At 29.6% G+C, this 15,827-nt stretch overlaps 3 protein-coding genes across 3 annotated transcripts; 1 reads left to right on the top strand and 2 right to left on the bottom strand.

The window, feature by feature from the left end:
- Positions 1–2,724: 2,724 nt before the first annotated feature.
- Positions 2,725–3,722, bottom strand: LOC105650778 (uncharacterized). Its single transcript, XM_012237729.4, has 2 exons — positions 3,590–3,722; positions 2,725–3,127 (listed from the first exon to the last, which is right to left on the bottom strand). The coding sequence occupies exons 1-2, from the start codon at positions 3,645–3,647 to the stop codon at positions 2,808–2,810; spliced, it is 378 nt and encodes a 125-aa protein (XP_012093119.1). The 5' UTR covers positions 3,648–3,722; the 3' UTR covers positions 2,725–2,807.
- Positions 3,723–5,281: 1,559 nt separating this feature from the next.
- On the top strand, positions 5,282–9,428 carry LOC105650779 (Radical SAM superfamily protein). The gene is made up of 8 exons (XM_012237730.4): positions 5,282–5,535; positions 5,677–5,839; positions 6,042–6,152; positions 6,436–6,570; positions 7,307–7,411; positions 8,100–8,269; positions 8,350–8,449; positions 9,048–9,428. Exons 1-8 carry the CDS (start codon positions 5,432–5,434, stop codon positions 9,288–9,290), a joined length of 1,131 nt encoding a protein of 376 aa, XP_012093120.1. The 5' UTR covers positions 5,282–5,431; the 3' UTR covers positions 9,291–9,428.
- A 571-nt stretch (positions 9,429–9,999) lies between these two features.
- LOC105650780 (cyclin-like protein) lies at positions 10,000–13,892 on the bottom strand. The gene is made up of 4 exons (XM_012237732.4): positions 13,720–13,892; positions 12,634–12,904; positions 11,386–11,446; positions 10,000–10,768 (listed from the first exon to the last, which is right to left on the bottom strand). Exons 1-4 carry the CDS (start codon positions 13,791–13,793, stop codon positions 10,185–10,187), a joined length of 990 nt encoding a protein of 329 aa, XP_012093122.1. The 5' UTR covers positions 13,794–13,892; the 3' UTR covers positions 10,000–10,184.
- Between the last annotated feature and the right edge of the window lie 1,935 nt (positions 13,893–15,827).

Here is a 15,827-nt window from a genome sequence, read left to right as displayed (position 1 = left end):
TGAATTCATAATAAATTTCAAACATCAAAATCCATTTAGAAGAATCCTTTAGAGAAAATAACATCAACGAACTAAGAAAGATGGCATAATTTTAGGATAACACTGTATTAGTATTAATAGTGGCACTGGCCAGCTTGGACACAATAAGTATCACCTTTATTGTTTTATTGTAGCCATAAGCTCTTTGAAATTACATATTAAGAACACTGGACCAAAGATTCGACTGAGTTGAAATTAAATTGAGAATCCCAAGCATAGGTGAAACTGAATGATTCGAATCCGTGAAGAACACCTGAATTAACTTTTACCACGCACTTTCCACCCTCCAAGGCGATGATTGAAGGGTTAAGTTTTTCTGTAGTTTGAAATCCATTGCAACCTATTGCAATAGAGGTTCGAGTACACACACAGTTATTTTTTACAGTCACTTTCCACTCTGGCTTGTTTCCCACTTTCACTCCTGTTGCCGATTGTGTAATTACAAAATTTGAATTATTATCACATTGTTGGCCATTCCCTGCAAGTTTACAACATAAAAAAAATGATGTTAATTGAAATTTAATTTTATAAATTTGTTTAAACTGCTATTCAAAACTTAACGAAAAATATTTTTTGAGTGAATTTACCATTTTCTTCTAAGATAACACTTAATATATATACACGACACAAAAACAGGGACAGGACAAACTATTTATTCGTTTATCAAAATAATTACAATTTTGTAGTTTAGCAAAATTTTCAATTTGCGAACAGTTAAATAATGGCTTTAAACTAATTTTCAAATAATTTGAAAAAAAAAAAATCTGAATGCAAAATGAGATCATAATAATATATATTTTGATAAAATATTTTATAGGAAAAAAGAAAAAACAATAATAAAGTGGGCAAAAAAAGAAAAAGGTAAAGAACTTTACCTTGGCTGACAAGGATGAGGAACAAAAGTGCAGATAGAGCATGAATGAAGTTGGCCATTGCAAATGCACAATATTTTTGAACTAGCCTCTCTTTTTGCTTATGTTGAACAAGAATGATTAGCAAGGAGCAATTAAGGGGTATTTATACAAGTTTTCTGATATACATTTTTTTTTTCCTTTTTTAGAACAAAATCATTCTCTGAGATACATTTCTAAATATATTTTATATGCATTAATATTATTGAGATGCAATTTAATTTGAGAAATCATTTACGACAATTAAGGCAAGATTTATTCTTAGTTTCTCTTTACATTATGGGAAGAAATTTAAAAATTTACCATTTTTTTAAATTCGTAATTTTTGTTATTACTTAATTTAGCGGTCTTGGTTAATTGCCGGCCAAGCTATTAGTTATTAGTTAACGATGCATGCTGCAAAAAATTATATTTTCTGCATTATATATATAATGACTGTGCAAAACACACATATGGGAAGTCTTATATCGTATGAGATGGTGACAGAACATACCACAAAATATACCATTATATTTAGATTATGTTAACCTTATAAAATATTTACTAAATTTTCTTTCAAACTAATAGTTTTATAATCATTTTGATAATTATTTGAAAACAATAAATAGCTATAAAATATTATTATAAAAAATTCATTAGTATTTTTATTTATATACCATATTTGAATAAGAAATGACATATTTATCATAAAAAAGCCATATATATATATATATAATACATATCAAAAAGAAAAACAATCATTTTATATTTCAACGGAAGCCGTAATGTAAGCCGTAATGAAATTGAAACCGTTGTAAATTGATTGGTTAAGGACTTCATGTTGCTCTTTGCTTCCTTTTATAGTCCACGGAAAAAAAAAAAAAAAAAAAATTCTTTCTTTCCCCATTCTCCAATTATTGGTGCACAACTGATGTGAGGTCACTTCCATAACGTAATGTAGCCAGAAAATTCAGTGGGAGTTTACTTATATTATATAATTTACAAAAAATAATACATACAAAAAAAAAAAAAAAAAAAGTAAATGAGATTCTTTATAAAAGAAGTAAACTATTATAATTGAATTACAATAAAACTCGCTCATTTTTAATTGATTGGAATCTGTTTTTAATAACTAGTTTTTTTATATGACATACATTATACGTTAATTATGTTCGTTATATACTATTTTTTATCTATATAATATTAAATTACAAGTTTTGTATAGATCAAAATAAATATAAGTAGTTAATTTGTATTTTACTTTGTTGTATAAAATACTTGCAATGATTTTTTATGTACTTAATTCTATTTTTATATAATGAAGTGATCTTAGGATAAAGTTCAACCCTACACCTAGATCTAATCTTTTAATCCCTAATTTATAAATACAGATTTTGGAAATCCTAATAGTGCCCAAAAATAAAATCAAATCATCATTCAATCTCCAACCCCCTGCCCTCAATCCTGAATCAATATCTATAATTTATTGTAGTAAAAGAAAAAAAAATGAAAAACTAATTTGAATTGATAATGAAAATCACTTTGGTTGCAATCGCAATGCTAGATAAAAGAAAAGAAATAAAAAAATGATCTGAATTGATAATGGAAATTACTTTAACTACAGTCACAGTATTACTTACCTAGTTTTTCAAAAAAATGAATATATGCATATACACACAAATTCTTGAAATCTCAATTCAATGATTTTTTATCTTCAAAAAATAAATATGCAAAACTAATTCAATGATTTTTTATCTTCAAAAAATAAATAAGTAAATAAATAAATATGACATAATTTTAGGATATCAATTTATTGATGTTAATAATGATAATAACCAACTGGAATACAATAATTATCACTTTGAAATTACATATATATTAAGAACATTGAACATAACCTTGAACTAATTTGAAATTAAATTGGGAATCCCAAGCATAGGTGAAACTGAATGATTCGTATCCTTGAAGAAGCCCTCCATTAACTTTCACTACACATTTGTCACCCTCCACAGCAATGATTGAAGGGTTAAGTTTTTCTGTAGTTTGAAATCCAGTGCAGCCTAATGCAACAGAGGCTCGACTACACAAACAATCATTTTTTACTGTCACTTTCCATTCTGGCTTATTTCCTACTTTCACTCCTGTTGGAGCTTGTGTAATTACAAAACTTGACTCTTCATCACATTGTTTCCCATTCCCTGCAAATTTACAACATAGAACAAAATAATGTTAATTTACCATTTTTTTTTTTAATATAACACTTGATAGAGTTGGAGATATGATATACCATTTATCATTTATCAAAATAATGATAATTTTATTAGTTTAACGCATTTCCCAATTTGTGAACGGTTATATAATGGTTTTAAACCAATTTTTGAAAAAAAAATTTATATTCTCAATGCAAAATGAGATCACAATAATATATCTGTAAATCAAAATATTTTATAAGAAAATTCCGATTGATGAGATGGGATGGCAATGATTTCTTTTCCCTTAACTAAAAATCTCGAGTTCAGGCTTTAGATATGGAGGTCTCTTTAAACACTTGGGAGAGATAGTTTTGTCCCACTTTGTGGGTATGCTTGGCGTGCATCTAGATTAATCGGGTCACCCCGGGCTTGTGAGGAAAAAAAGAAAAAGAAAACCAATAACTTTACCTTGGCTCACAAGAATGAGGAACAAAAGGGCACATAAAACAGGAATGAACTTGGCCATTGCAAATGCACAATATGTTGAACAAGAATGCTTAGCAGGGAGAAATTAAGGGTAGTTATACCACAGTTGAGATGCAATAACATTATTGAGATGCATTTTAATTTGAGAAATTATTTACCACAGTTGAGGTAACTTTCCTTTTAGTTTCTCTTTGCATTATGGGAAGAAATTTAAATTTTAACCATTTTATTTAAACTCACAACAATTTCATCTTTTTAAAATTTTGTTATTACTTAATTTAGCGGTTGTGGTTAATTGCCTGCGAAGTTATTACTTATTAGTTAACCATGTATGCTGCAAATTAATTATATAAATTCAAGAGATATATATAAAATAATTATGCAGAACACACATATGGCAAGTGTTATCACATATGAGTAGACTTCTAAAATATTTTTTGGATTCTATTTCTAAGTGGTAGGATTTCCTTTCATATTTCTATTCATTTATTTACTTTCCTGGTTAGTCTATGATTTTCTTTCTGCGTTTTGTAGCTACAAATACAATAGAAAAACCAATATTTTTTTCCTTTTCTTCCAGAACGATATTATTGAATGAACAAGCACGAGAGAGGTTATACATATAAAGAAAAAGGGAAGAACTTTGCACTCCCTTTTGTATAAATGATGTCAAACTGTAGAATTCATTTATATATAATACATTCATAAATTAATTTTTTATATTTAGAATAAATTTAAAATTTAAAATTTATTTTCTTTTATTTTTAAAATATCTTTTACATAATAGTTTTAGAAAGTTAGGAGAAATGAAAGTTTTGTTTAAAAGTTTTGTGTTGTTTAAGTTTATGGAATTTATTTCGATTTTTTTTTTTTTTTTTTGTAAAATTTGATTTAGTATATTGTATCCTTTTTATCTTGATTGATGGTTTTGAATTTATAAATATTTATTAATTTGAATATTTCAGAATTAACCTATATTACCTGGTTATCGCTTATGAAATCTATGCATTTTTCATGTTGAATAAATTAAAGTTATAATGTATGTTTATAAAATTATTATATTACAAGAAATAATGTTTTTATGAATTTTAAATTTATATTCATAAGTGTTGGAAAAGTTTAATTTGAGTGCTCTTACTATAGAACAAAAAGGGATAAAAAGTCAATCATGTTAAATTAAATCAATTATTAATTTATAAAAATCAAAATAAATACAAGGATTAATTGGACTAAAAAGTGAAATCGGATCTTTTTAATTATTTTATACAAGTTTAAGAACTAAATTGACTGAAAATATTAAATCTGACTTTTTTATCCTGCTAAATAAATTCAGACACTAAATTGACCTTTACTTTAAAAATTTATCGCACCGAACTTTAAAGTTAACTTTGTAGTATCATTAATTTCAATTTTTTATAATAATCCAACACTTTTTAAGATAAAAAAAAATAATTTTTAAGATTTTCAATTTTAATATGTAAAATATTAATTTAGTATATGATTAATATAATTTTTGAAATAACATTTTTTTAATTATATAATAAATTATCTAATTTTAAAAGTTTATGTGTTAATTCGTCAAATAAAATATTGAATAATTTTATAAAATAAATATTTAATAAATAAAAAGTAAAAGTTGTATGGATTAATGTTTTAAGTATAATCATTTAAAAACCCAAGTAATTTTTTTTGGCCCGTAACCAGTCGTCCCGTCCCCTCAACGGGCAACAGCACCGTGAACTCGTCAGGCCATGAGCCGCGAAATACTGTCCTGAGCAAAACTCAGACAGCAAAAAATCGTTTTACGACGATATTCAGGTCCTTATGCCCACAAACATGGCCGTTAGATCAATTTTTAACGCTCCAGATCTCAGAAGAGAGTTTGAGGAAGCAGGCGTTAGCCTTCACTTTATCCCTTTCATTTGGAAGTATGATATATACTTTACTTGCCCAAATTATATCTTTCTGTTTGTTTTATGCAGTATATAATTATGCTTTAAATGGTCTTTCCTTCTTTTTTGGTTGATGGAGCTAATAAGATGCTTTTTTATTTCTTATGGATTATGGAGGTATGTCATTAAGAACCCTAATTGTGAATGGAATGAAATACCCGATTTGCCCTCAGCTGTATATCCACTCTTGCAATCAAAGTTCAAAATTTTCACTTCAACTCTTCACTCTGTCATTGAATCAAATGATGGGGTCACTACGAAACTTCTTATCAAGCTTCAGGTATTGTTTATCAATCAGAAGTTTTGCTCCATTTATTTTTTTATGTTTGAAGCATGTCTTTCTAATCTTAACTCATATCTATGTTTCCTAAAGATATAAATCATAATGTGTTTCTTCTTTTCCTGTAGAAGTAAGTACTTGCATGTGTGTCAATTCTCTTTGTTTTTTGTTAATTTGTGGTTTGATTTATAATTTTGATTAGAATGGAGCATTCGTGGAGGCTGTCATTATGAGGTATGATACTCGTTTGGGAAAATATGGTGGCAAAGCTCGTCCTGGTGGTCCAAGGTCGACATTGTGCATTTCATCCCAGGTATGACCCCTGTCTCAATTTCACTTAACAGATATTTCTTAAAGTCAGTTGTTCCTTTGGCGTGTATTTAATGTGGCACTTGAGTGAATTCTAATGGATTCCATCAATTTTCCATGTAAGTTTTAGTCAATTTATTTTGTGAAATTTGGCTCTTGGCCTGCTTTAAAAAGGACGACCATGACACTTTCTGTTCCTGATTTTAATATATGCTAATTTTGGATTATGAACTCTAATGCAGCCTAAAGAAATATGCTAGCTTCAACTTTTTCTGTTCCTGTTACAGGTTGGTTGTAAAATGGGATGCAAGTTTTGTGCAACTGGAAGCATGGGATTTAAAAGCAACCTGTCATCAGGAGAAATTGTTGAACAATTAGTTCATGCTTCTTATTTGTCCCAAATAAGGAATGTTGTTTTCATGGTAAGAGCCTTTTACTCTCTCCTGACAACATTTTGTTGCATAAAGTGTCATCTTGGTTCTAAAATACAAATCAAGAAATTATGATTGTCATTCTAAACGTAAGTATGTTAATCATCTTTGTTACAATCACTAATTTGATAGGTTTACTGCTGCTTGTCTCATTAAGCTGGTATAGAAAAGGATTATTGATTTATGGCCATGCTACTATGACTTTTGTTAATATGTAGAAAGCATATATGGCCATTGACATTGAGAATAGATGTGACATTAATGGAATGTCAGTGGGATGGCCAAGAGTTCTATGCTAAATATTTAAGTTGGCTGTAATGTCTAGGATGGTATTGAAGAAGCAGGAACATATGAACAGTTTAGAGAACATGTATTTTGCTGCAGCAAGGTGTCCTTGTGTAATGGCATGCTGCCGATAGTAGGTTTTTTATTTTATTTTTATTTTTATTTTTTTGGAGGCGAGCAGCTTTTCTTGTATGTATGTGTGAAGTTTATCGAGCCAAAGAGCCAAATAAACCCTCATAAAAATTAATCTCCAGTCCTTCTCTGGCCCAGTTTATTGAAGAAAGGCATAAATCTTGCTTTCAGAAGTAACCGATTTATGGCTTACTTGGGGGAAAATGTTTTCCCTACTTTCTGAAACTAAATATGTGCTTTTTTTTTTTCCCTTCGTCCAAAATTTTTGCTGAAATTTATTGCATGCTTTGATTTTCTACTCTTTGGCCAGGGAATGGGAGAACCATTAAATAATTATGCTGCATTGGTTGAAGCAATTCGTGTTATGCTGGGATCTCCATTTCAGCTGTCACCAAAGAGAATTACTGTGTCAACGGTACGTGTATTTGCATTGTGAAAATTTTTATTATTATTTTAGTTATTATTTTGGAGCTGTTTATAGTATAATTATTCACTGGTTAGGCTGCATATTCCTGTCCTCAAATTGATATGCTTCCTGTGAAATGTACTTTTAGTAAGATTTAGAAAATAGGCCCTTGACTGCCTATGTTTTCAAGGGTTTTTGGTAACTTCTATTTAAAAAAATGGTGAAGTATAATAGTTTAAAAGTTTGATACCACCAGTACACCAACTGTCCTGCAAGTTATGAAATTGCTTTAACATTTACGTTCTCCTAGGTGATTTAGATATATGGTAAACTAGGAACATTGCTCATATCATTTACTTCTCTTGATTTACTCATTATTTGCTTTTTGAAAGAGTATTAGGAGGTAAGCTTTATAATATGCATTCGTATACACCCACATGACCAGACATTTTAGAAAGCAGATGAAACGCATTAAATGGTTGACCCATTTAATAAAGCATGCAGGTTTATTTAGAAGTCATAAGAATTAGTTCTTCTCTGATTCCTTCTCTATTTTCACTTCTCTTCAATGTATTTGACCTGACTTTCTTGATTATGTTTCCGAAAATGTTCTCTAGGGGAACACATGATTAGGTTAAAATTGAAATGGATATTTTAATGCAGGAAATAATTATTGGTCGAATCTGATATTATGTAGGTTGGGGTCATCCATGCCATTAACAAGCTTCATAGAGATCTTCCTGGTCTGAACTTGGCTGTATCGCTGCATGCCCCAGTTCACGATATTCGCTGTCATATAATGCCTGCAGCTCGGGCTTTTCCCTTAGAAAAACTTATGGATACTCTGCAAGTGTATCAAAAAAATAGGTAAAAAACTTGCCTATTAATGTTTCTGCTGATAACTAACTCCATTTCTTTGTGCTCTTACAAGTGGACTTAATTTCCAGTCAGCAAAGAATTTTTATTGAGTACATAATGCTTGATGGAGTAAATGATGAAGAGCAACATGCCAATCAGCTTGGCAAATTGCTAGAGACATTTGAAGTGGTGAGCTATAAAATTTAAGTTTGAGCATGTTTAGAATCTATTTTATAATGGTGCTATGTGCAAGAGATTACAGGCATTTTGAATTAGTCTGTTTTCCCTTTTCAAATTTTTGTGTGGTGCCATGCATGGATTCTTACCAACTGCATTAAGACTAATCTATGTTGATTGCTTGCTTGTTGCCAAATGAAACTGTTAAAGACTCTTGAAAAGTGATACTTAGAGGAGTGATAGAGTGCCCTTTATTTTTTCCTTCTTTCCTGTTTTGCCTCTTCTAAAAAATTAAGATGCCATTTTATTTTTAAGCTTTTATCTTTTACAAATGTTCTATCGAATTCATGCCCCACGAACTTTTCCATTGATCTGTTATGCTCATTTTGGTACTTTGGTTCTACCGGATTTTCTTACACGCACACACTCATGTATACGATTTTCTATGGCAGTGGCACTGTAAATTTTTTGTTAACATTTTTAACAGTTGAATTGTAAATGCATAGTTTGTATGTTTGTATGTTTAAGTTTTCACTTTATAAACTTTGGATAGCTAATTTAGTTGTTTGTATAGTTTTCTATACAGTTGACTCTCACACTTTCTGAGCAGGTTGTGAATTTGATACCTTTCAATCCAATTGGTAGTTTGAGTAAATTCAGAACCAGTAGCGAGGAGAAAGTATCGAGATTCCAGACTATTCTTAGAGGTGTCTATAATATTCGAACAACTGTTCGCAAAGAAATGGGTCAGGACATAAGTGGTGCCTGTGGTCAGCTTGTGGTGAACTTACCTGATAGGAGGTCTGCCAAGGGAATCGATGTACTAACTGACATTGAAGACCTTCATCTTTGATGTACTGTAAACTAGTTCAGTTCTGAATTAATGGAGATTCTCTCTTTTTTTTTTTTAATATTTATTTTACTTACAGAAGGCGGTGATGTAGCTGTAATTTTTTCCAGTTCAATGTTGAGGTGTTTCGTGAATTTTTCAGGTTCCGTTTGTGACAGGTCATTTAGGTTCTATTTGTTTATGGAAAATAACTTGTATAAAAAACATTTTCTAAAATACCCAATTTTTGGGGTGTTCAGGAAAATCAGTTGAAGGAATATATTTTTCTGGTCGAAGAAAAATGAAGCAATTTTTAAGAAAAATGACTTATTTTTAAAAGAGGAAAACTCTTTTTGGTATTTTGATAAATTTATTTTAATTTTATAAATATACGGTTTTTAATTTATTAATAATTGATAGCTACACTGATCACCACTGGCTAGCATCCACTAACATTAGTCAATTATGTTTATCATTTTTTATGTAACTTTTTATTATTTTTAAGATATGAAATTTTAGTATAATAACCAAAAAAATATTTTTTTAAAACAAGTTATTTTTTAGAAACAAATAAAACTCTAAAGTTAACATTTTAAGCTATATAATAAAAACTTAAAAAAGTTTTGATTACATTACATCATTTTTCATATCCGAAATGTCGAACCCTTGAGATTTCTCTTGTACACCTAAGACACAATAGGCGATAATGCAAGAAATTTTGGGGCTACAAGAATAGAAAATCAAAAGTTGGTGTTGACAAACAGTTTGGCCAATTCAATAATGTTTCATCAACAAATTAAGGTCATAAAGACATAAAGAAATGTATTTGAAGAGCCAAAATATCACTAACAAATAACAAAATAATGTTTTCGCACTGTTCTAATTGCATATGCATATCAAAAACTCCATCCTTCGTAGCTATGAGGCCAAAAGTTCTTCAACTTTTGCAATCTGATCCTCTTCATTCTTTGCGTTTGGACTCTTATTAGCTTCATCAAACAGATCATGCTTCCATTTTTCTAGTCGGGTACCACTTGTGCGATAACCTTGCCTTCCGCTAAATCTCTCTCTTCCCCTGTAATTGCCGCCTCTACCGCCAGCACTATTATATCTTTCCTTTGAAAAGAGGCCACCCCTCTGTGCTTCTTTCTTGTCAGCTAACAAAGGTCTCTCAGATCTGTCAGAATGGCGGGGGTTACGATCCCTTTCCTCCCTCCTTTCATTTACTGATGTGGGACGATCAGGAGGACCTGGCCTTGCAGACTCAGTAGCTGCTTTCTCAGTTTTTTCAAAGTCCGCTGGCATTTTCTTCTCCCTAAATGCAGGTCTTTTCCTCGCAGGTGGTGGTGGTTCAGTCTCCATTTTGAAGAAACCATCATGGCGCCAGACATTGTCATCCCCCTTAGTTTGTGATTTCTCATCTCTTCGTCGTGAATCATAAGTTGATGACTTGTCCATTGCTCTTTCATTTCGGTCATCCTTTGAATCCCTCCATTGGCGCTCTTTAAAAGAATGGAAAAGCATGTTAGACATGAAATATGTGTGAAGCTTCCAGCCAAAATAAAATAAGGTAATATGAAAGATCATAATCTGGTGTTTAAATAGCAATATTTTGGCAAAGCAAAAGAGAAACTGAAAGGCATCCCTTGAATCTAAGACAAAGGGCATGGACCATGGACATCTCGTATTCCATGTGACAAATGCACTTCGTTACCTTTGGTAAGGATGACAAATATAAATATAACAGTAAATTTTATGTCAGAAATGTTAAATAAATTCCTCAAAGAAAGATTACCATGGGTTATTGTTATTTTCTTTTCTTTGTGTTGGTTTGAAAATACCACAAAACATATTCCAATAAGTCTTATGCATTGAACTGCACCCATTATGACGGAATAATTTCTTATTACTTTGTATATGTTCCAAACATAGAACACAAGCAAAATGACAGTAAACAATCATTTATCTTCAAAAATATATCAGAATGTATAACATACGATTTAAAGTAATCTAACCAATGCAGCAAAAGATAAACAAGAAAAACTGGAAATGGACAGAGAAATGAAAATAGAAATAAACCAAAATAACAGTAGAAATCCTCAAGTGAAATAGAGCTCACCAGTAGCTGCTCTCCTGCCAAAGCTTTGACCAACTTGCCCGGCATTACCACGCTCATCGTGCTGTTAAAAGACACGTACAGGCAAGCCTAAGATTGTTATATACAGGGACGCTTTTGAAGTCATGGGCCGGACAACAATCCCGCTACATCAGCCCAGAAAAAAAGGTTTGCATACACTGAATTGAAAACCCAAGTAATTAAGATCTAGAGAAACACTGCTCATTCACTAGTACAAGTGATCAATCTGGAGCTTGAAAAATATTCAACCTATTTTTTGGCCCCGCTTGTGAAAAAATGCACCCAGATTATTGTTGACTATTGGTATACACCGAGTTGCATAAGCATATAGCTCAATCATATTCTACTCATTTGGAAGAGTTCATGAAACAAGATTAGCTTTCACATTTTTTTTTTTTTTTTTGAAAGCATCAGCCTTCAGAAAATGCACCAATGGTGCTTTTTGACATCATGTTACAGATACTCTATTTTACTTCAAATAAAGTCTCCATTTGACTATCTCAATAAATCTATATTTTCTTGCATTTTTTTTTATTTTAGAAGCAAAAGGCAAAACAGCAATATTGGCTAGATGACAAAAGATAATCATTTAAAAGCATCAGAAAGTCCAGGAAACAAAATTATTCAGAGACCTTTTTGAGATAATATATTTACCAAGCATGCTTCTCTTTCCAAATATTGCATTTCCAAAAATGGCAGCAGACAACAGACACAGCAGAAATAAATTTAACATGAAGGCAATTTGTAGATGATTCCCCCCCCCCCCCCCCACCAAAAAAAAAAAAAACACCCTTTTCTCTCTCTAAAGCTATTGTACAATCAGCTTCAATTACTGTAACAATAATTACTCCAGTCAACATAGAAGCCCAAAACATAAAACCAAAGCCAAATTGTACGGTGAATTCCGAGCCCCAATGCCTGCTATTCTAGCAGTCAAATATCAAATAAGGTTCCTTGTCTTGAACCCCAGAGGGATATATACAGTCTTTAGCATTTGCCAAAAAAGAAAATTCACATGATAGATTATTAGTAATACAATATGTTCTGTAGAAAATGATTATGATGCACTACTAGATGTTATGTGTAGGGGAATTATCAGACAAACTAATACTAGCATTTATGAGGGATGACAAAAGCCAAAATCCATCACTACATACCAATACAAAGAAATAGATTTTGACAAAAACTTAGCAGAATAAACGAAAGCAACAAACTCTAAATGATGAAAACCTGAAAATAGGATCGAGACCGAGGTACTTCAGTAGGATCAGAAAAATGTTTGCTTCCTTCATGGTGTCCATTCGTCTTCTTTTCAGATTCTTTACTGACAGCACCAGACTCCGACTTAGGATCAGGTGCTGAAGGAGCCTCCAGAGGTAATGCATCTTGCAGTCTGCGGCGGTGCTTTTGGTCCCGATCTGTATGATCTTCAACATCCAAGTTAGTCTTGCTAGTAACTCTTCCTGTCTCTGGTTTTCCATCCCTTCTGGACTTCTTAGGACTGCAACCAAATGGTGAAAGACAAAGGCCATGTTATAATTCAAAATTACAATAAGTTATTACACAGTAACAGAACACAAACCATGTGCAAGGCATTAATTCAGAATAACAATCCAACCATAAATGGTAGTTGTTCTAATAAGAAGACTTGAGGCTTTTTCCAAGTAAATATTTGAAAGTTGACACCCAGCCAGTTTTTCCCAAAGAGAGGTGAGAAACATAACATACTTAACCTAGAATTGCAATCGTGTGATAATCAAAATCTTGACATTTCCAACCAACACAAAAGGAGGGAAAGAATGCCCAAAAATACAAAAATAAAGATAATAGATTCAATACCTTCTTACAATCCTAAGCACTGAAAACAAAACAGGTGCAAATCATCCTCCTCTACCCAAGAATAATACTCTGGACGTTTCAAGACTATTAGAATCGCAAACAAAGACTACAACATATCAAATATCAGATCTCAAAACTTAACAATTTGTTGGTAATAAGCACTACATAGAAATTATTTGTCTATGGAGATTACTTTATCCAACAATTTCAATTGCAAGCAACAAATAGTAATATCTATCATCTAACAAGTTTAGACCTTTATTTGACATTAATTGCAAAACCTGAAATCTTCATCATCTAACTATCATTAAGCCAATTAACATTTAATTAAAACTTCAATTACAAATAATTCAATGAAATGTATAGACAAGTACAACAGAAATCCACATTGACATTAGACATTTTAATAAAATTTCTACACAAAAAATTCAAAACCTAGAACAATCAAGTCATCCAAGAACCCTAAACAGCAGATACCTGGGTTCTCTATCGAATCCTGAACGGCGTCGTCGAGAGTCGGAATCGCGATCGTCTCTTTCTCGTCGAGACATTGTTAAAGAGGAGAAAATTTCGAGTGAATGTAAATAGGGCTTTGCTTTCTTCTTCACTCGCAATAACGATAGCGAAGGCCCAGTGGATATACTGTGGAGCCTCTTCTTGGCAGAATAAAATTCAACATTTTCGTTTTTTGAGTAAAAAAATAAAATCAAAAATATAATGTTTTACCATAAAAAGAGATTACAAAATCCTAGTCGTTCTGTATTCATAAACAATAGTTAATAGCCATTGGATTTTACTATTTAAATTTTGACCATTAAACGATAAAATAAAATAAAAAACACTTAATTTTTGCAGGTAAAACAACTCCTAATTAACTTAAAAGTAAAAATATTTTTTAATCTATTAAATATTTATATATACCCCAAAACTATTTTGTCAACTTAATTTTGAATAATATTTAATTATTTACCACTTAAATAACATTAAATTATTTTTATAAACAATCAATTTCTTGTTTGTCCAAGTGTTTTTATTAATGCATTATTTCTTAGTTATTAATTTTTCAAAAACAATTTAAATATTTTAATTATTAATTTTAAAGATCAAAAGCAAGGACATATAAATTTATAATTAAATTTTCATAATTCTATTTAAGTAAGATTAGGAATTTTAAAGTCTATGTAATTTTTATTGTAGTTTATTTATAAATTTTTGATATATCTAGATATTCTATTGATACATTTCAAATACCTAAAATATTCCTATATTTTATAATTTATATTCTTAATATTACAAAAAAAAAATATTTATATATTTTAATATACCTAAATAGCTAATCCTTTAAAACTTAATTTTTGTGATTTTAAATATATTGTTTCTATTTTAATTAGATTCCATTTGCACTTATAAAACATTATTTATAAAAATAATTATTTTTAACAAATTATTATGAATTTCAATTATTTCTAGATATAAAAAATAATTCGAAAAATACTTTTAAGATTAATTTAACAGGAAAAATTATTTTTTTCCTAAAAAAAGCATTTTTAATTTAGACTGGAAAAAAAAAACATGCAATATTAACATCTTAATCGCTTTTTTTTTTTAATATATGCGAATCATTGTTGCATAATATTTTATATCAAAAAAATTAGTAATACTGGAAAGGAATATTTTATATTAATGAAATTTGAATTTTAAATATGTACTCTTAAGTAATTTTATAGTTGTTACTAGACTTTGGGCATGAGAAAATAATTTTTATTTTTAATCTTTATATTGAAGAGTTATATATTTTATATAATATATTTTTATATATAAAAAATAAGGGTTATAATAAAAAAAAAAGAAATAAAGAAAAGAGAAAGTAAAACTAAGAAATACGTTAAAAAGAAAAAGAAAAGAAATATTGTGAATGATGTAACTTGTTGTAACAAATTTAGATGGACAGGTGTCAAGAAAGTTGCGGTCTTTATCAATACAGATTTTTTCAATTCTGTATACTAGGAAAAACCTCAGATTTTATCTATACTAAAATTAAAAATTTTTAATTGATCATGCTTAAAAATACGTTACGATGTATCAAATTTCATTATGAATATTTTAAGGAATTCCATAATTTTTCTCCTCGCTCCTACATTAGTTTTCTCAAACGTATATTACATATTGTTTGTACTCGTTACAAGTAAATATAATTTAATTTATATACGTATTATTTTATATTAATTTATAGATATAATTTTTAATTTTTTATTATAAATTATAATCTTATGAAGAGTTAATATTACTAAAAATATAAAAGTATTCGCAAAATAAAAAAAGTATTTTATAAAATAATAAAATAAAAAACTTAATATTAAATAATTTGTAAAGGAAAGAATATATTTAATTTTAAATAAAAATAAGTGACAAATTTTATTTTTCTCTGTATATAAATAGTAATAATATAATAAGGTAAAATTTCAAAATAGAATTCTAATTAAAATTATGAAAAACTTCCCTAGTAAAATTTTTAATATGGAATTATGTATTTAATTAAGAAATACATTTTAAGATTATTTATTATTAACATTATATGAGTGAAT

Source organism: Jatropha curcas, chromosome 6, assembly GCF_041381405.1.
Source record: "Jatropha curcas cultivar XTBG-Jc1 chromosome 6, XTBG_Jcur_1.0, whole genome shotgun sequence".
Classification (NCBI taxonomy): domain Eukaryota; kingdom Viridiplantae; phylum Streptophyta; class Magnoliopsida; order Malpighiales; family Euphorbiaceae; genus Jatropha; species Jatropha curcas.
This window is presented reverse-complemented; position numbering and strand designations above follow the sequence as displayed.